General features: G+C 38.8%; 1 protein-coding gene across 3 annotated transcripts in view; it reads right to left on the bottom strand.

Moving 5' to 3' along the window:
• Positions 1-22,235, bottom strand: part of LOC133650612 (unconventional myosin-XVIIIa-like) — a 202,148-nt gene that overhangs the window by 93,351 nt on the left and 86,562 nt on the right. For all 3 annotated transcript variants that reach the window (XM_062048069.1, XM_062048067.1, XM_062048068.1), the window contains 6 exons: positions 15,718-15,804; positions 9,509-9,647; positions 8,306-8,465; positions 8,044-8,230; positions 2,468-2,693; positions 2,222-2,331 (listed from right to left, as the gene is read on the bottom strand). In XM_062048069.1, the coding sequence (XP_061904053.1) occupies positions 2,222-2,331; positions 2,468-2,693; positions 8,044-8,230; positions 8,306-8,465; positions 9,509-9,647; positions 15,718-15,804 (909 nt within the window). The remainder of the gene's footprint in view (positions 1-2,221; positions 2,332-2,467; positions 2,694-8,043; positions 8,231-8,305; positions 8,466-9,508; positions 9,648-15,717; positions 15,805-22,235) is intronic.

The raw sequence follows: 22,235 nt of genomic DNA, 5'->3' as shown, positions 1-22,235 counted from the left end.
AGCGTCGGTGCGCAGTTAGTTTCAGATCGCTCCAGAAATCGGATTCAAGTCTTGGCTCAGGCTGGGCCACTCAAGGACATTTACAGAGTTGTCCTGAAGCCAATCCTTTGATATCTTGGCTGTGTGCTTGGGGTCGTTATCCTGCTAAAAGATAAACCGTCGCAGACTGAGTTCAAGATCGCTTTGGAGAAGTTTTTCATCCAGGATGTCTCTGTACATTGCTGCATTGATCTTAACCTCTATCCTGAATAGTCTCCCAGTTCCTGCTACTGAAAAACATCTCCACAGCATGATGCTTCCACCAGCATGCTTCACTGTAGGGATGGTGTTGGCCTGATGATTAGCGGTGCCTGGTTTCCACCAAACATGACGCCTGACATTTACGCCAAAGAGTTCAAACTTTGTGTCATCAGACTAGATCATTTTGTTTCTCATGGTCTGAGAGTCTTTCAGGTGCATTTTGGAAAACTTTTACTGGGAAATGGCTTCTATCTGGCCATTATACCATACAGGCCTGATTGGTGGATTGCTGCAGAGATGGTTGTCCTTCTGTAAGGATCTCCTCTTTCCGCATAGGAATGCTGTAGCTCTGGCAGAGTGACCCTTGGGTTCTTGGTCACCTCAGGGCCCTTCTCCCTTCTCCCATCGCTCAGTTTAAATGGCAGACCAGCTCTAGGAAGAGTCCTGGTGGTTCCAAACTTCGTCCATTTACGGATGCCACTGTGCTCAATGGGACCTTCAAGGTAGCAGATATATTGCTGTACTCTTCGCCAGATTTGTGCCTTGAAACAATCCTGTCTCAAATGTCTACAGAAAATTCCTTCGACTTCATGCTTGGTTTGTGCTTTGCCATGCACTGTCAAGTGTGGGACCTTATATATAGACAGGTGTGTGCCTTTCCCAATCATGTCTAAGCAACTGAATTTACCACAGGTGGTAAGCTGTAGGAACATCTCAAGGATGATCAGTTGAAACAGGATGCCCCTGAGCTCACTTTTGAGCTTCATGGCAAAGGCTGTGAATACTTATGTACATGTGGATTTCTTAGTTTTTAATTTTTTATAAATCTGAAAATATTCCCCCCCCCAAAAAAAAATGGTCATTATGGGGTATTGTGTGTAGAATGTTGAGGACAAAAATGTACTTATTCGATTTTGGAATATGGCTATTACATAACAGAATGTGGAAAAAGTGAAGTGCATTGAATACTTTCTGAATGCACTGTATCTCCTCGTTATTTGTCACCTTGTAGAATTGGTATCAGTACAGCATTTCTGAACATTGTTATATTCTTGTAGCCAGACCTGTGTGTTTATTTCCATATCTGACAGTTTCGGCTACAACTGTGGCCTTCCTCAGAGGTTGTCACGTGATGTTTATGTGACATGTCTGGTCAGCTGATTTAAACAGTTTAAATATATATAATATGTATATATATATATATTGTATAATATACAATATTATATTGTATAATATAATATTGTATAATGCACATATATATTATACAATATTATATTGTATAATATAATATTGTATAATACACATATATATATAATATATATATTTTATATTATATATATATACATACTTACATACATACACATTTTGTTTAGGACCGACGTTTATTGAGAAATCTGAGCAAAAACGCAAAATAAATATGAATCCAAAATGTTTTTACACACTTCAGAAACTTAATGACTTGTATGTCCCGTTTGGCTTGTTGGGTAAATAAAATTGAATGTCCCCAGAGGTTAAATTACTATTCTGCTCAACATTCATGTTACAAAATTCCATAATAATAAAAATATATTATAAATATATAAATATATAATTTTTTAAGTATTGGTGCTTTGTGCACCAATATCGCATAATATGCAAAAAATACCCATCCTATTCATGCGATACATTTTGGTTGTCTAGAATAATGTAATTGGAAGTTTTTCTGATTAGCACAAAACGTTAGTGTAATGACTAACTCTGTTTGCATTTTGAGTCCAGCAAGGCTTTCTCTCAGCCCCAGTAGCAACCTGCCTCTTTATCAGGCAAGAGACCAGTATGGTCAAGTTGATTAGATCATGACAACAGCTCTTGATGAATGGAGGCTTACTTCCCTGTCAGACGGCTGCTGACAAATCAGGGGCAGATGTAATGAAGCTCCCCTCTCACAACATTAATCTTAACTGTTTGGCCACTGGCAGCGCTTTCTCGCTGATTGACTCACTCTTTGCTCGTCCTTCACAATGTAATTCCGCCCGTGCTTCTTGGTGAGGTGCGGCGCCAGCACATCAAAACGTCGACGAAACTCAGAGAACACCATGTGGTCGGGGTAACCTGGGAAGGTCAGTGAACAATAATATTTAATTTGTTGGAAAGATATTTTGACAGGTGACCTGTGAAAAATTACTTGGAGGGAAAGAGTGAATGACTCTTAAATTAGTCTTAATATGTTACTTAGCAACCGCCTCACCTTGTCTATAGATCCGCAGAGCATCAAGCAGCTTGGATCCACGCAGCTGAGCACGGAGCAAGGCCACATCGAGCTGCATTAAACCTGAATCTCCACCCTCCCCATGAGCCTCACTTTCTGCACCTTTGAAGAAAGCTCCACTTCGAGCTTTGAGGGCATCTGCTTTGGGCACTATGCAGTGAACAAAGTGAATTCTGGACCGCCGCACCATGTCCAGCAATGCATCCTGGGAATAACAAAGCAAAAGTGAGTGATCCATCTAAGCAATAATTCAACATAATTTGTATTAGTCAGTGGCGGGCCGTGCGTTTTCGATCTAGGCCTTCAGTGATGTCCTACTTAGTCCGACTTCAATAAATACCTACTAAAATACAATAATTTATGTCGCCACATGACCACGGCTTGTAAAATACTATACAGAAACACAGTTGCGAACTTGTCACTAGTGTACAAAAAGGGCTATTTTTTGGCACATTTAAAAATCAATAAACCGAACGTGGTACTGTCAAAACAAAAATAATTGTAGAAAACATATTGAATGTGAACAAATATATTTGAACTCAATACCGCTCGTAGTTGGTTGATTTGAGTGTAAATGGCAGGCAAACCGTTATATCTGCCCCCTAATCAACGTTTTGCTCTGCTACTTTGTTGGTTAAAAAAGTGAGTACCGCTGATTTCTCCGCTGGCCAGGTATGGCTCCGATGCCACTTTCTGCTTTCGTAAATCACAACTTGTGATTGGATACCTGGGAGTGACAAGTGAGTATCCAATTACAGTCACGTTCAACGTAAGGCTACTGTCAACAACTTGTGATCTGATCAGCTATCGCAACTGTGTTAACTGAATGTCTTCTGTTCGTTAAACTGCGCAGCCGCCGCTAATGTTGGGTCCGAAGGTCTTCGCTGGCAACAAGCTAGCTGAATTCTGATTGGATAAAAGCTCTAACTTAAAAGAGCAACACTGGAGCCTAATATGACATGAAGAGAATATGATGAATACTTTTATATATTTATGGAAAGTCAATTAAAAATAAAATTTACTTTTATTATTTAATGATCATGATTTATGCCAGGCCAGCAGAGAAGGCCTTGCTGGCCCTGACGGCACACCACTGGTATTAGTACAATAGTATTTCTGAAGACAAAGTCAGGTTTGATTAATTTTAGCCATTATTAGGGATGCTCCAATCAAGGATTTATGCTGCCGATTCTGATCATCCATGAGCGAAACCGGTCAATACCGATCACATGTATTACCTGTCAATTTTTCAATTTATTTCTGGTGAGTGCTACTGATAGTTTAACAGCATCAGAACACTATCTTAACTAGTTCCTTATTCCCCTTTAATACATACAATTTTACACAATAACTAATCAAAATCAGAAACTATCCATTACTCATTCAAGTCATTTTTGCCCTCAGAGTCCTCCAGTGTTCACGGATTTACTTTCTGAATTTGTAAACATTGATTAAAAACAATAAAAAATGCTTTTGGGAAAATACAAATATTGATCTAGTCACTGTCGTATCGATCATTTACTGATATTACCCTCGGTATCAGCACCACCAATTTATGGATCAGTCCGCCCTCGTCTTACATGTAATCTACTGACTGCAACAATTCCGACACACCAATAGTCATCACTATTTCATCCTCTCTTTAGACCAGAGCTATTCAACTGGCGGCCGAGGGGGCAGGAATGACACCATACCGGTCCCCGAGTTCAGTTCAAAACTTGGAAGACAAACATTTTTGCAGCAATATTCTAAAAACAATGGAGTGCTTCTGTTGTATAGAGGAACTTGGACCACTGTAAACACATTGGCAGTTCCTTGCATTGACATTTTAACCTTGCTAGCAGACATAGAACTCTGGGGTCTAAACTTGCGATTTACATAACTGAGGCGTTCCTCAAGGCACCCCTTTATGTCATCTCCTTTTTGGCAGTGTTTTCGTATTGTGATTTATGTAACTTAGGTGCTGTAACTTATTTCAGATGCAGTCAGTAGTCATTTGTTTAACTTCTTCAGTTACACTAGTGTTCCTCAAGGTTCAATTTTAGGACCTCTCTTGTTCATCATTTGGGCTATTCATCTGGTGGCCCGTGAGTTCAGTTAAAAAAACTCGCATTTTTGTAGCAGATTCTTAAAAACACAAGAGTGATGTCATAGAGATGATCTTTGACTAGCTTTTTTGCAAAAGGTCCTTCAAAAAAACAGAGCACTCCTGTAACTCTGACAAGAAAAAAAGACCAAAACAAATGTCTGCTGTAAAGAACGCTGGTTCTCCAGAAAATACAAAATCAATATATTACTGAAGGGAGAAGTCTGCCCCCCCAGTCCTTAATGTTCAGTAGATGTGGCACCCAAAACAATTTAGTTGAATATTCCTTCTCTAGACTTATATAAATATTCTTGTTAATTTTCTGTTAATAACTGCTTACTTTCTGCTCTAACCTGGTTCCATCTACACTTCTTAAAGTTTACTATGCACTTACAGTATATCTTGGTGTTGTTTCATGCCTGCTCTTGCTTGCTCTCGGTGTGTAACATGTTTAGCCTTGACCTCCAGTGATAGATTCAGTGAGTACTTGATCATAACATTTGATCTTGATATTTAAGATATTAAGAAATGCAATTGCAGTAATGGATGTGATCATTAACTTAGGGGAGTGGTTCCACACTGTATATAGAGATAAACAATTAGCTGCCAGCTTGTTAGCCGGGAGACTAAAGATACAGTAAATACAGTGTCAGTCAAAGGGGATTGGCGTATGTGATCGCCATTGGAAGGCATTAAGGACTTTTCTAAAAAAATCGTCCGATCGATCAGTACATTCCAAGTTATTGTGACTACAGGTGCACTTCATCATACAGTACTTTCATTAATACCTTTTCCATTACCTCCACAAGGAAGCTATGCCTTGGCTAGGGTTTGCTTGGGTTAGCAACATAACTCCAAAAGTTACGAGTAGATTTTGATGAAACATTCAGGGGATGTCAGATATAAGATTAGGAACAGGTTTTGGGGTGATTCGAATAATTTCTAGTATGTTACCTTACGTTTACGCTACAAGGCTTAACTTCTCTGTGTATGTGTTCCAGCTCCAGCAACACAGACAAAGAGAGTGAATGACTGACAAGAAGGTTTGCTTTGTTTATTTCATTCCTGCTATGGAACAAAAGCACCCAGGAGCTCAAACTGGTGCAAAGTGTGAACCCTCTTGCAGCTTGTTTGGAAGCGACAGACAAAGAAAACAAATCTGTGCGGACATGGCAATTTCATATATCCTTAAGTCTGTTTGTTAGCAACATAGCTCAAAAAGTTATGGGCGGATTTTGATTACATTTACAGGAAATGCCAGAAAAGGAATAAGGACCAAATGATTGGATTTTAGGGGTGATCGGATTTACTGTGTGGATTCATGATATTTTTAAAAGGATTTATGGCCTGGTGGAGGTCGGCACTCTATGAGTGCTTTTCTAGTTAATATCATCTTTCTTTATTGGTTGGTTCAGAAAAATCACATTCACATCCCTTTCGTACTGCGTTGTACTTGATCGTGATTCCCCCTTCTTCTCTGGTCTTTGTGGGCCTGCAGCCACACTCGGCATTCATGCACCAGCCCCTTTGCTTGTGCCATCACTTCTACTCTATGCTGCTGGATTACAGTAATTTCCTAAAATTGTGAATAATTTGGGTTTTAATTTGAGTTGTTCTTAATATTTATACTGACATGTATTATTTGCCAGTAGGTATGGGTACCTTTCACATTTGAATCGAAACAGCACCAATTTCCGGAACTAAACTTCTGTGTGTGCTCATGTGTTAGGAAATAATAATTTGTTTAATCATAAAATATATATTTTTTATTGAACATTTAACAGTAAGGTTATAATAATAACTGTACAGTCCAGTTGTGACATACACTACCGTTCAAAAGTTTGGGGTCACATTGAAATGTCCTTATTTTTGAAGGAAAAGCACTGTACTTTTCAATGAAGATAACTTTAAACTAGTCTTAACTTTAAAGAAATACACTCTATACATTGCTAATGTGGTAAATGACTATTCTAGCTGCAAATGTCTGGTTTTTGGTGCACTATCTACATAGGTGTAGAGAGGCCCATTTCCAGCAACTATCACTCCAGTGTTCTAATGGTACAATGTGTTTGCTCATTGGCTCAGAAGGCTAATTGATGATTAGAAAACCCTTGTGCAATCATGTTCACATATCTGAAAACAGTTTAGCTCTTTACAGAAGCTACAAAACTGACCTTCCTTTGAGCAGATTCGAGTTTCTGGAGCATCACATTTGTGGGGCCAATTAAACGCTCAAAATGGCCAAAAAAAGAGAACTTTCATCTGAAACTCGACAGTCTATTCTTGTTCTTAGAAATGAAGGCTATTCCACAAAATTGTTTGGGTGACCCCAAACTTTTGAACGGTAGTGTATTGTTTTTATTATAATTCTGATTCTCATTTGCAAGTATTATACAGCATATTAGACTTTATATGCAGGTGCAATTCCAAAATGTTAGATGGCAGTAGTGTAAGGCCATGGCAGAGCCATGTATAGAGAGAATATGGACAACTCGGTTTCCGAGTTGGTCCCAAACATGGCGCCCTGTAGTCACGTGAGGGGCTTTTGACCAATCACTTAAGAGATTTTCTGGCCATACTGTGTCTACTTGGTCTAAAGCCCCTCACGGCTCTGTGCTATGGTGTGTTGCCAAGTCAGGGAGTAGTCTTTGCCATTAAACTGAATCTAGTCTTTTGTTGCGCCTTAAAAGTGTTTATATCGTGTTGTACCTTTTACACGTCAGCGGTTTGATTGTAACATGCATCTTAGTTGTAGTTCTTATTACCAAATTCAGAGGTGTAAAATTGCTAATGCTAATCAATAGCATGTCTGGTAAAGCCAATGTAAAATAGCATTGAGCTAACGCATCTTGAAAAGTGGAGCCTTACTTTACGTTTGTTTAAGACATACTTGCTTTTTGGCATGGAAAATTGCAACATCATCTAGAGGCAGTACAAAGGGCTCCGCTATGAGTGCTGCTAAGTGCTGTAACCGGACGTGACGTCACGTGCAATAAAGCTACAGAAATTTGGTATCGTGGTTTGATTTTCCATGAATCAATACCCGGTAGTACTGACAGAATTTGGTCGGTGACTATGAAAATACCGAATTCGATACACATCCCTACTTACGAGTGGAGCGATGGCATTAGTCAAATTAAATGTTTTTTTATGCACACCCATGCAGTCACAGGTGGGCAAGCATGCCGACTTTTGGATTATTTGAAGTCTTTGCCGCGCTTCATGTGTGAAGAACACACGGTACGATTGGCCTCATGTGAGACTGTTTTGCAATGAAATACTACAAAATGTCCCACATGAGAGGCATTACAGAAGATCTGATATGTTTCATTTTATTTTACGGCAAACCCAGCAAAGCAGGATATTTCCCGATTGAGGACGCAGTACTCAGTACCGCCATCAGATAATTAAATGCATAACTATATAAGTGTCTAGTGTGACATGTAAAATAGTGAGATTAACGCCTCACCACTTGAAGCTTTATTTGAATGCACACAGACTTCTTTTTGATAGCAGCCACGCCTGAAGTGAAGCTCTTCCTCATGCTTGATGCCCGTCGCAAAGAAAGCTGGGAGACGCCCTCAAGACCTGCAATGGAGCCCGGCAAAACGGTGGCCCCACCTCCTCTACTCATGAACAAAGAGCTGATGATCTTCCTGCAAGGTGTACATTAATTTACATCCACCTGATAGTTCAGCAAAAATACATGACATAAGATGGCTCATGCTTACTTCTGGGAGTCCTGCAGGAGGCCAGCAGCATTGGTTAAGGCGGGATGTTGCTTTGCGTAGTTCAGCCATCCTCTGGCGTCATATTCCACCCAGTCAGTACCGTGACTGTGGCCCAGCAGGAAGTGATTATCTTTTTCACTCTTCAGGAGGAAAGTATGACCTGATGGAGATGAACTATGTTTTGTACTGCACATAAGGAGAGAAAATCTGTTTCTCAGTCAAATCTGAATATTTTTAGGTCTTTGGGCCCAACTAATGTAGTTTTGATGTCAAAATCCATTAAACTGTCCAATAAATAATACAGCAATGTGACTTAAGGGGTCACCTGGCAAAAAAGAGCGATGAACTCAGGAGAAAAAACTCAAATCTGCCTTTATATAAAGGGCACAAATGAGACGTTTTCCCAGGTTGTGTTTGACAGGAAAATCACACTTTGCCTGCAGTTGCTTTGAGTGCTCCTGGGGGACCACTCTGCATGGGCTGTCACCATGGCAACTAAGGTAGAACAACAATAAAGAAGCAAGGACTTCAATGGCTGGTCAATCTGTTCAGTCTGGAGCTTTGTGAAGTCCATTAATGATTGGTTCCTGCTGTTTGTAAAATTGTATAGTGTAATAAAGCAAGAAGCGGTAATGAAGGAAGGTGTAATGGAAACGCGTTGGGCACTTCATTAGGTACACCAGCACAATCAAAAGAGATTAAATCCAGGAACCAAATGTGAAATGTTATTACTGTGATATGGAAATACAGTGCATCATTCTGAGAGGTGTTGCTGACATTTTGGTTACCTTATTTAATATTTTAAAATGATGCATTAAAGGGCTACACCATTGCAATAATAATCAATCAATCAATCAATGTTTATTTATATAGCCCTAAATCACAAGTGTCTCAAAGGGCTGCACAAGCCACAACGGCATCCACGGTTCAGATCCCACATCAGGGCAAGGAAAAACTCAACCCAGTGGGATGACAATGAGAAACCTTGGAGAGGACCGCAGATGTGGGTGACCCCCCAATGCCATTCCATCTTTTTATCATTTTCTCAGAGAAGTGTTTTTTGTTGTTGCTGTTTTTACGCAAAGATGACAGAAAAAACTATTGTTTTTGTATTGGATCAGGTATATCTATTTTAGAAGAACTATTAATTGTTGATAGTAATGGTTGTGTTTTGTCTGTTGTTATTTCTGTGAAGACCTTTACCTTTGGTCTCGCCTTCAGCTGGACCGTAGTAGCTAAAAAGTCGTCCCAGCAGGGTTTCCTCTGATGCCCCAGGCTGCAGGACCTCCTCCTCCATCAGCCACAGGAGCCCCCGAGCCTCATCTGTTCGTCCGCTACGCACCTGTCCAACATGACACAACAAACAAGTCTTTATTACAAAGCCTCTGAGTTCCTGTTCAGCGATACAGAAGGATGCAATCTAATCGAAGACATACATGGTCACCTCACAATGGCTACCAGGAAATGATGATAAATATGCCTTAAAGGGCGCTAATTATTTATAGTTGTGGACCTAAAAATTATGTCTACAGGTAAAATCCCCCTCAAAAAAGACACAGGAGTGATTTTAGGCTTTTTTCAAACCGGTTTTGCACATTTTGGACTGCCGACTTTAAGCTCTGAAATGCATCAGTCTGCTGGAGTCACCTACAGAAGACTAAGTAATTTCATATTACGTAGTATGTGTTATGTGTTTGAATCAAAATATTTTCATGCAGAATTTGAAATAAATTATCATATATATCTGCCAGATGCATTGTTGCAGGTTGTAGCAATACAACTAAAAAAGGGGTCAACCTTTATACATTTCCAAATGATGGGAATATGAGGAAAGTACGGACTTCTCCAGTCTAATTGACACGCCCAAAATGGGTCAAAACAAGCAGAAGGAGTGACATTTGCAGTGATCGTTTTAATGATTCGGACTTTGAAGAAGACGGCTTTTAGTCGGTGTTTGGACAAAAAAAATCTAAAGACTCAAATTAAATGCAATCCCGAAAATTAGGAGCACCCTAAAGAGAGAAAGACTGAAATGCAGAAAGAAGAGCAGACCCCACACTCAAAAATTTGAAAAAAAGAAGGTCCAATGGAAGAGGAAATGGAAGAGCATGGAAGTCCGGAAATGGGGATTCTTTTATACTGTATTTCTTTTTTGCCCATAATGTTCAATGTATCAGTTTTGAAGTAATCATGGAGCAGGGTGACAAAAACATGCAATTAAGTGATCAAAATAATACTTTTACATGCTTTCTTGCGTGGCTCGCAAAGAAGGCGGTCACATTTCCCTCCCTCAACGTTTCTTTGCTGCTCTGCTTCTCTAGTCTCGTCTTGTCTTTTCTTAACTGTTTGAGAGCCTCTCTTTTGCACTGTTCTTCAAAAATCTAAACATGGAATTGATAAACTGGTCTCTCAACTCAATTGACAAAATGTTCTCAGTAAAAAGCTCAGGTTCGGAAGAACCTGCCTGAACTGACGGGACGTTTCCTGCCAGATACATGAGAACCTCTAGGGAAATGTTGAGTATCATGTGCCTGACAGTGCTTTCCATCAAGGACGTGGAACATTTCTATCTATTTGGAATTGTAATAACAGGTCATCTGCTGATTGGATTGAGCATCGCTCTGTTTTATCGACAAATTCGGAAGATGATGGCAGTCGTCCAAGGAGCTCCAATGGTTGCCAGTCGCAATGGATGGAATGGGCTGGGCTGTGGGCACTCAGACTTTAGTGATCTCTGAATTGAATAGCGAATTGGATACAATCTCAAAGAAGTTTTCCACACTACAGGGTGAAATTGTGATCAATTTGAGAGCAAAAATGTACAATTATATCAGACATACCATTGGAAAGTGTCTGCTTGGCTGAAACCAATAACAATCCTTATCTACAATTTGGCTCCTTTGCGAATGGCCTTGGCCAGGCCGTGTGGTTAACATCCCAGTGAGACCAGTGCAGTGAAAGACGCCCTGAACTCTCTTCCCATCTTCAAGAACACCTGTGATGTTGAACTCTGTTCTTTGAACGCAGAGCGCAGCGACCTCCAGGACTATAGACATAACACATACCCAGGCACTTCCACACAGATATGCACACATACTCCCCACATCCCTTTGCCACTTAACCTCTTGTGGTGCGATGTTGAACAGAGCAGCGCCCTGTAAGTGGCAGCTTCGAACCTGATGCCGTTTCTTCCCCACTGTTGCTAGAATCAAATTTTTTGTGTGCCGTGACTTGTGGTTATATGTGCTTACTGCGCTAGAGGGTTTTTATGATCTCAAACTGAGCCCCCCTCAGAGGGGCTAGTTTGGGAGCTATTTTTCCCCTCTCCCACTGTCCCCCAGGTTTATCTTTCCTACCTTTTTTTACGGGGCGCTCTCCCCAGGGGGCGACCCATCAGTCTTAGGATCCTGTATTCCCCTGCAACTGTATAATGTATGTCTACTCTTGGACGGTTGTACTGGAAACTAAATTTGTTGTATTATTTTTAAGTGCAATGACAATAAAGTGCTATTCTATTTTATTATGGTGAGGACGAACAGGAAGAAAGTGCAATTTAGCAATAATGACTCAACAAGAGTCAGTGAATACAAAGAGTGTTTGTATACCAGGAATGATTCTCAGACATGTATTTATTTGTGGAAAACACATCATAATAAGACTGTGTGTACAATTGGCCTGTCTTTCCAACTCCGAACAGCAGTTGGCATCGTAACTGTGCTTCAACACACCTCATAAGGAACGGTCTGACAGAGAATGTGTTGCCAATTGAGCATTAATACCACTGAGATTCTGTTTTTTAAATAAGCAACTACAACCGCTGGTATTGGACATTTCTTAGACCAACATAAAAGCATGTATTGTACCTCTTTTTACAGCCAGTGCTAATTTGTATTTTTAATCATATTCATTATGGCTTTTTCATAAAGATTACATGCACAAGCGTCATTGCCAATCGTGCAAATAAGACGATGACGTAACCCCACCCCGCTCTGCAACCACAAATTCTTCTGTGTCTTGGTTAAACAATGACCATATTACAGTAGTATTTTAAGAGTAACAAAATATTTCAGCAGTATAGTTTTACTTTATGACAACAACTCTCAACCTATCTTCACATAATACATACACTGTAAATACGCCTCCTTCTCCTGCCCCCAAAATTGTCAAAAATAGACTTTTCTGCAATGTTAAATACAGGTGAAAAAAGCACTACACCACAATTTAATACGTTGACCTTGTGTCACTATGAATATTTCCGCAACATGTCTTCTAAATTGCCTGCATAGTTTTTTTTTTCATAGTTGACAGTCAGGCAGGATAAACAAAGCAACAAGCACAGAAGAAAACAGAACTCTGCCTAAGTCACTTTTTTGTTTGTGGATGAGCTGCAGAGATAATGATCTTCCCGTTCCGGTAACCTGCTCTGTCAAACGTGTCTCCGGCCTGAATGCTTCCTGGTAGCCTCTGAGAAAACGAACCCACAAAACCAAACTGGGTTTCAGCGGCTATCAGAAAGTGGCATCCTTATCAGCAGTGCACACTACACTGACTGCAACACAAAGTATCGGTCTGGAAGAGACAGGTGACAACTTGCATTGGATTGTGATAAAATATGAACATGAAAGAATAGATCCCAAAAATATATTTTTACATGTCTTTTTTTGTCAAAGCATAGAATGTTTGCAATCTTAATCTAAATAGTAATAAAAGAGGCCCAGTTTTTTAATTTATATTTTACTTTCTAGATTCTTCTTCAATCAATGTTATTACAGGTTTCTCATTGAGGGAATAACAGAGACAGAGAAAATAATATTGTTTTTTCTGGACCATAGAGCGCACCAATACATACCCACAAAATTTTAGAAGAAAAATTTTGTTTTTCTACTTCCGGTTTAAAGCACTAAATGAAATAACGTAAACGTTCAGCCCGCGGCACCTGCAGTAAGTAAACTTGTCCAAAAGATGGCGCCATAACACAAAGGATAACAAATCTATTCAGTGTCACTGCTTGTAAACGATAACTATTTGTTAAACAAAAACATTATGGCTGTTAGCAAAGAAAAATACATCAATTAGCCACACCATATTATAAGATGCAGGGTCCAAAGCATAGAAAAAACAATAGAGGCTTATAATCTGAAATGTATGGTAATTTACTTGAAGGTAACATTTAGTTTTTATAAACTTCTTAATCCCTTTTTCATTGTATAAAATTGAAAACCATTTATGGTCTTACTTTCATTTTTAAAAAGAGCCCATGCGCTTATTTATGTCTCCGGTTATTTGTTGTAAAACTCCTCCCTAATTTATTTTGGTTTGGTAAAACTCTTACAGTTGCTTTGCCTCTCTGTAGTAAAACACCATCGACAAGCACCGGCCAGCTGGCGTACACCCCCCCAATCTGTTGAGCCAGAGTACTTCGCACCTCGTCGTATGACATATCTCTGCAGTTTATTGGATGGATAGATGCATCGAAAATTCAAGATTTAGCTAGACTGATCTTAAATCTTCATTAAGGACAATAAATACACAGGCTGCAGAAAGTAATGGTGTATAATAACTGTTTCTGTAAACATTACATTAGACATTCTGACAAATAGATACGGGCACATACTATTCAACCCAGTTTATGAAGGATCTTGCAGTCAAAGGGTAGGCGCAGCTCACATAGCTTAATCTTGGGTTTCTGTCCTGTACTTTACTTACAAGAATGTTAAAAACAATTAGAATCATTCAGTAAAAACCTTTATCAATTAGTTCAACTGACAAATATTAATACTGGTAATTTTTTTCAATCATTACTCTTTTTTTTTCATATTGGTGAAATCGCACACCACTGCTCACTGACAACCTTAGGTCATGTCCGCAAATATTTCCTACACGTTAGGGAAAAAAACAACTCATGTTCACATTCACCGGCTTTTATCCAATTATTTTGTCCAATCATAATCCTGAAGCTACAGTAACACATCAGTTCTTTAAAATTAAGGCGTAAGCTATCCATTATGTTAGTAATCATGTAATATTTCGATTAGTTTGTTTAATTAACTGAGTAATCAAATAAAACAAAGTTTATAGCCACAATGTGTATTTTAGGGAAAATAGTTTAAATAAACAAGAATTTTTCCGATTTCCATAACCTTTATTCTTTCTTTTTTTTTTTTTTATTAAAAGCCCCACATCAATATTAAAATTACACTTTTAACACATCTGCTTACTAAAGGTTCTGGACATTCGATGCAGTCTGGATTTGATACCTCCTTAAACGATTAATGGAACCAACAGAATATAAATCGAAGCGTGTTTCTATCTAAGTGATTTATTTAATAGAGTAATTGTTGCAGCTGTCACGCCAAATTTCTTCCCTCTACAAAAACCTTCCCTAACCCATTTACTTCCGTGGTCATGTTTCCTCTTACGTCATTGACAACGATCGATAGCACTTCGGCTTTGACTGCCCGTCGCTGGAAGGATACTTCGTCTTTGACAGCTGCTGGAATCTGAAGAAATCGATTATTGTTTTTTTTTTGTACAGGCGCGAAACAGGACAGTCGCGTGCAGGTTAAGGACCCCCGGCAACTTTGTGATTTTATTGGACGCAGCCCCGGAAGTAAATGGGGGAGGGAAGGTTTTTGTAGAGGGAAGAAATTTGGCGTGACACAGCCCTAAGCAATATAATTAGATATTAGATGTGCAATGCTGTGTACAAAACCTTAAAAGGCAGCGCACACACAGCCCAAGAAACAATAGTAATACATTCATAATCGCCCATGCGGGTTGTAAGGCGTACAGATGCACGTCTACTGCTACATGAAATTTCAGACAATAACTTCAATGCTCATTTTCTGTTTAACAAGGTTTAAAAACATGATATAGTGCCGCACATTACTATGACGCAAACCAAAAAGGGCAAAAAAAATTCATTTGCGTGTGGATGAGAGGACAAATATATATTTCTTTTTTCATTTGTGCTTAATTATTTGGGTACTCAATTTAACACACTGAAATAATACCAACATGATCTAAGACTCTCTAAAATATTGCGAAATCTGTTTCCATGGTGCAGATCACAGGCAGCAAAGGCCAAACATTGATTCTTCTTCTTTTGAAGTTGACGCGCTAACCTTTATTTTTTTGCTCCCTGCTTCTACCTTTTCTCCAAAGCCTCTGCCAAACAAGCCCTTTCAGTATTTGAAAGCTACGTAAAGAAATCTTCTGATGCAGAGAGAAGATATTTATTTCTGAATTAAGGCTGTGCCGATAGAATACAAAGTGATGGTAGACCTTGAAAGGTGTGCAAAGACCCCTTGGAGTTTATGACAAGCATTCAGAAACACAGTATGAACCGGTGCAATGCATGAACTTAAAAAAAGTGCTATAAAAGATTATGCATGTTTCAGTATTGAACTTACAAGTGCTTGGCTTGACACTTGATCCACCACTGCCACAGACAAAGATGTGTTAGCCTCGGAGTCATCAAGGGCAATCTCAATGTTCTCCTGGAGAAAGACAGATAAAAATTACATCAGAAATTAATTGTATCTTTCTTTAATGCATATATCACTGCATCAAAATATGGACCACTTCTAAGGTGAATGTGGCAAACGTACAGTATCGATATGTATTGAAGAATTGTGTTGATGTACAAACCCCGTTTCCATACGAGTTGGGAAATTGTGTTAGATGTAAATATAAACGGAATACAATGATTTGCAAATCCTTTTCAACCCATATTCAGTTGAATGCACTACAAAGACAAGATATTTGATGTTCAAACTCATAAACTTTATTTTTTTTTTGCAAATAATAATTAACCTGGAATTTCATGGCTGCAACACGTGCCAAAGTAGTTGGGAAAGGGCATGTTCACCACTGTGTTACATGGCCTTTCCTTTTAACAACACTCAGTAAACGTTTGGGAACTGAGGAGACACATTTTTGAAGCTTCTCAGGTGGGATTCTTTCCCATTCTTGCTTGATGTACAGCTTAAGTTGTTCAACAGTCCGGAGGTCTCCGTTGTGGTATTTTAGGCTTCATAATGCGCCACACGTGTTCAATGGGAGACAGGTCTGGACTACAGGCAGGCCAGTCTAGTACCCGCACTCTTTTACTATGAAGCCATGTTGATGTCACACGTGGCTTGGCATTATTTGCTGAAATAAGCAGGGGCGTCCATGGTAATGTTGCTTGGATGGCAACATATATTGCTCCAAAACCTGCATGTACCGTTCAGCATTAATGGCGCCTTCACAGATGTGTAAGTTACCCATGTCTTGGGCACTAATACACCCCCATACCATCACAGATGCTGGCTTTTACACTTTGCGCCTATAACAATCCGGATGGTTCGTTTCCTCTTTGGTCCGGAGGACACCACGTCCACAGTTTCCAAAAACAATTTGAAATGTGGACTCGTCAGACCACAGAACACTTTTCCACTTTGTATCAGTCCATCTTAGATGAGCTCAGGCCCAGCGAAGCCGACGACGTTTCTGGGTGTTGTTGATAAACGGTTTTCGCCTTGCATAGGAGAGTTTTAACTTGCACTTACGGATGTAGCGACCAACTTTAGTTACTGACAGTGGGTTTCTGAAGTGTTCCTGAGCCCATGTGGTGATATCCTTTACACACTGATGTCACTTGTTGATGCAGTATAGCCTGCGGGATCGAAGGTCACAGGCTTAGCTGCTTACGTGTAGGGATTTCTCCAGATTCTCTGAACCCTTTGATGATATTACGGACCGTAGATGGTGAAATCCCTAAATTCCTTGCAATAGCTGGTTGAGAAATGTTTTTCTTAAACTGTTTAACAATTTGCTCACGCATTTGTTGACAAAGTGGTGACCCTCGCCCCATCCTTGTTTGTGAATGACTGAGCATTTCATGGAATCTACTTTTATACCCAATCATGGCACCCACATGTTGCCAATTTGCCTGTTCACCTGTGGGATGTTCCAGATAAGTGTTTGATGAGCATTCCTCAACTTTATCAGTTTTTATTGCCACCTTTCCCAACTTCTTTGTCACATATTGCTGGCATCAAATTCTAAAGTTAATGATTATTTGCAAAAAAAAAAAAATGTTTATCAGTTTGAACATCAAATATGTTGTCTTTGTAGCATATTCAACTGAATATGGGTTGAAAAGGATTTGCAAATCATTGTATTCCGTTTATATTTACATCTAACACAATTTCCCAACTCATATGGAAACGGGTTTGTAGTAATCAAGTGTGATAGTCTTTCAGTTTTATACTGTACTTCAGTATTATTTTACAGCATTCCACTCTGCCCTCAATACATGCAAATTGCTTCTGTTTGTGATATACTGCAGGGGTTCTTAAACTTTTTTGACCTTGGGGCCCAACTTTTCCACTACAGGGTCCCACTCAAATATCAATTGTACCTGCATTGTTAGCCACCTCTTGATAGCAGTTTTTCACAATTTGGAACATGCAGAAAATAGAGATACATGCGTTTTCTTGTCTCACATAGGCATTGTGGATGATGGGCAAAATTCACCCAAAGAAGTGGCGTTCCCTTTTAACCACACCTTTATCCAAGTGCTGCCCCTCACAATTTAAATGTTTTATTTTGCAGCAATACTCAATTAAAAATAACACATACAGTATATTTAGTCACCAATGTGTGTTTTATTTTATAAATAAATTATAAATAAATAATTAATAATTGTAATAATAATAATAATAATAATTTTAATAAAACTAAGACAACGCATAAAAAACGAGACATACTTTCAGTGAAAGTTTTCGTCTTGAATCGCACCATATAAAAACGGAAGTGTATGAAAACCAAGACACTACTGTACTGCAAAGAAAATACTTTGGTCGTATTTGGTCTGCATAACAAGCTTATTTCTTAACGAACGGTTGTATATATTGCTTTTAAAATTAGGTGTGTCCCGATACAACTTTGTACCTGCATTGTTATCCACCTCTTGATAGCTATATCAAGATACCGGTATTGGAACCTTTAGTATTTGACCATGCCGATATACAATAGAGCCGATATGATATTAGCAAGAATTATACACGTTTGTAGAACATTATATTTAACATATAGTGGGGAATGTTTAAAAAGGCTGGATCAAGTGAAATTATTCAAACAGAGAACAATGAAAACCATTAATTGAGATGCAAATTGATTAATACTGTCTGAAATGGACTTATGCTGCCTTTAAAGAAAAACTTTACTTTTTTTGGAACTTTGCCAATCATTCACAATCCTTATGTGAAACAAGACAAAGATCATTATTTTCTGTGTGTTTTAGATAGTGGAAAACTGCTAGTACAAAGGGGCTAACAATGCAGGTAAGGGGGAATCGGAACAGTCCAGTTGTGATCGATTCAATGCCCTGAGAATACAATGACCTGAATGAATGAGAATATCCATAGGCACAAGTTATAAGGGTTTATTGTTGATCTATTAAAAATTGGTTTGCATCTACTCAAATTAGTTTAATTAAGAGAAGACTGACAACAATACATTTGTAATCCAAATTTATAAGCAGTTAATGCATACTTTATGCAAAATGGTTCTTCATTCCATCGTAGGAACGATGCAGGAGCATTGTTACTATAATGGCTACAGCCTATGATCTTCAGAAAATCCATGATAGATTCTGTACTTTTACAGCGCTGAATAGAACAGACTATCAGGGAAAAAATGTTATCCAATTCTCCTTGGAGACATGGCCCCCTTGTGACTCCTAAAATGAATGTTAAATGTCACTTTTGCAATGAATGTCAAAACATTTGAAGGCCAAAAAAGAAAAATGTCTCATCCTACCTTCTCACACGCTGTCGGTACTGGTAATTAAGTTATTTAAAAACTTAATTTCATGATCTGATCTGATATGATCTTATATCTACCATTTGGGCGATAATAGGCGTGTCCTTTTTAAAATGTCCCCAGTCTCAGATGACTACTATTGCATCATAATTGTCATCAGCCTGTTTCACCAAACCATCTTTCCAGTGTCTCTGTTTCGTGTTCCTGGGGGCTGAGACACCTGCCTGATGTCTCACAATCATGCCTTTCTAAGCCATACATCAATTGCATTCATCATGGCTTCTTAAGAAATACGTACACAATTTTTGTCACAGAACCTATTAAATTCATAGGTCAAGGCACCTCTGTACTGACCTAAATTGGTTAAGTCACAATGACCTTTGTACTTTTAACTTGTATTATCTTTTTGATAGAAAATGGATGGATGGACGGATGGATGGATTACTTTAGAAAGTATCCACTAACAAAGTGTCTGGATATCACATCGGAAGCGAAACAGTTTCATCACGACACCCTTATTCATTATTGTGTAGCGTCGCTGGGAATGATTACAGCTTCCCCGCATGCCCTTTGGCACCATTTTGTCCACAGTGGCTAAAATATTGTGTTCTTGTTGTGCTAAGTGGTGTGTTACTTTTGTTTGCACCGTATGTCGAGTCCGTGTTCTGTTTAATGACCCCTGTTCAACTAACCATGTGCCAACCTCATCTTCAAGCACGTTTTCAAGGACCTGATTTGCCCATGCTTGGCTGAATAAAGAGTCACTTGTGATTAAGGGCTATATAAATCAACTTTGATTGATTGAAACTCTGAGTCTCGTCCACCATCAAAATTAAAGTGCCTCTGACCCTCTCCTGCTGGCTAAAGCTCTCCAAAATATTAATTGTCAATCTGCTTTGGTATCCAACAATTCAGCTACCTTGTAACCTAACTATATTTTTGTTTCAATTGGAAAATCGAGAAAATTTGATGTAAATCATATTAATGCAGCGATATGTTTATTATTGATGTTTAGAAAATTGTCCAATTTATATAGAGAGCTGTTTCTAATATTTTGTCCTGCTCATCCATCCATTCATTTCTTGGGGTCCAGGGGCCCCGCTCATTAAGAACCAAAATATAAGAAACACATTTCATTAGCAAAATAAACATATTGTTGAATTAATACTTTTCTGAAAGTGTCGATCAACCCAAGCCTTACTATCTTTTGTTGTCGGTTTAATTATATAATGTTGACAGTTAGTGTAGACGCCACAGTATACATTTTGTAAAGCTACAAAGTATTGCATTTTCTAAAATGCCTTTATTGCTGGATTAAGGAAATAAATAATCAGGATGCATTTCATGTTGCAGATGCTAACATTTCAAGGATCATGTGGAGTCAAATAATGATGAATTACCTTCAGTAGAGCAAAAAAATAACATGCAGCTCAGAGGCTGCACTGGAAATACGTGAAAAATGTTTGCGGGGCTAATCGTGCGAGCATGACAGATGCCAGTGTTCAACTTGACTGTGTGTGAGATGTAGCCTAAATGATTTTCCTTCTGTACCGCGGCAAAGCAATATGCCGGGGAAATATAAAGAGAATTCAAGCAGCTGTGTTGCACGGCAGCTTTTAATTCTTTAAGTACAAAGTCCATTGTATACAATGGACTTTGTATAGCTAAACCTGCCTGTCACTGCAATTATTGATACGGAAGAAGGTTTAAAAAGGAGTTTGACCCAGTTCTCTGTGACACGTTCACGGCTTCTAATAGTCTGAAATACATTCACAAAAGAGAAGTATGCTACACACACAGTGTTTCATTTTGTTCCAGTTATTTGTCACCCAGGAAGGAAAATCTCAGCTTCTATGTGCACATCACAGTAATGATTTGTAGTTCAGTATGTTGTTTTGAAAAGAAGCCATTTGTAAGTTGGAAAATAACAACATTATATCAACCTTTTACATAGTTACCGGGGGGAAAAAATATTAGAAACACCTCTCGCTAAGCTACTTATGAACAAAAAATAGCAATGTGAATGTCGAGAGATGGGGCAGCACATTAGACCATGTGGTTAGCGCATTTGCCATACAGCCAGGTGGTTCAAGGTTTGAACCTCAACTCTGACTTCTGGAGTGCTACTTTTGCTTGCATGGGTTTATTCCCGGTTCTCCCGTTTCGTCCCACAGTTCAAAAACATTATTGTTACCTGGATGCATTTAAACTGTCCATTGATGTGAATGATTGTTTGATGACATCACTGTTTAAAAGAATTATATCTGGTGTTGGTGCTGATGAATGTACCAGCACATGCATTGTATGCTTTCTATGCTGATTAGGGGCCATGTGGGGTAGTGACCCACTAGATCTAGCAGATGGAGCTGTGGGGGAAAAAAATTACTCCGTATGGCAGCTGATGTTCACTTTGTAAAGTGTACTGCTGCCACCTACAGGACTGGAGTCAAACAGCATTGCTGGACCATTCCACCGAATAGGTGCCATTCACATTCCCAGGAAAGGAAAAATGCACAGGTATATCTGCATGATAAAATAACAGTAGCATATAAGTGTCCTGCATATTGATCTGATTGCATGTTTAATAAAAAAAAAAACTATTGAAAATACTAATTTTAACTACCTTGAACATTGCTTTTTAAATTTAAACTTTACCATGAAATATAATCATTTGAAACCTTCAGAAATTTTGTTTTTTTTTGTTTTTTTCGTGGTACTCTTTTTCTCAACTGTACTTAAAGTTTATTTTCTATAGGAAACAACAACAAGTAAGTCTAAAATTGCACTAGAACCAGTTTCTGTGTATTGACTCAGTCCTGTTACCCCAACACAAAGTCAAACTCAAAGCGCGGACGCCAGATCTGGCCCGCCAGATCATTTAATATGGCTCGCCAATTCATTAATAAGCATGTGTGCCAAATCATTTATTCAGCAAAGTCCTGACCCAGAATTATTATTTTTTTAATGTTATTTGTTCATATTCAAACCATTTTTTTAGTTGAATCATTGTATGTGCTTATTGTTGACTCAACATGCTACTAGCAAAAAATGCCATGTTGCTATATTTCATGTTTGCTCTTTTTAAAGTCATTACCGACCTTAACGGTAGGGGCGGTAT

The sequence above is a fragment of the Entelurus aequoreus genome, linkage group LG05 (assembly GCF_033978785.1).
Source record: "Entelurus aequoreus isolate RoL-2023_Sb linkage group LG05, RoL_Eaeq_v1.1, whole genome shotgun sequence".
Classification (NCBI taxonomy): domain Eukaryota; kingdom Metazoa; phylum Chordata; class Actinopteri; order Syngnathiformes; family Syngnathidae; genus Entelurus; species Entelurus aequoreus.
The sequence above is the reverse complement of the archived record's forward strand: the minus strand, read 5'-3'. Positions and strand labels throughout refer to the sequence as shown.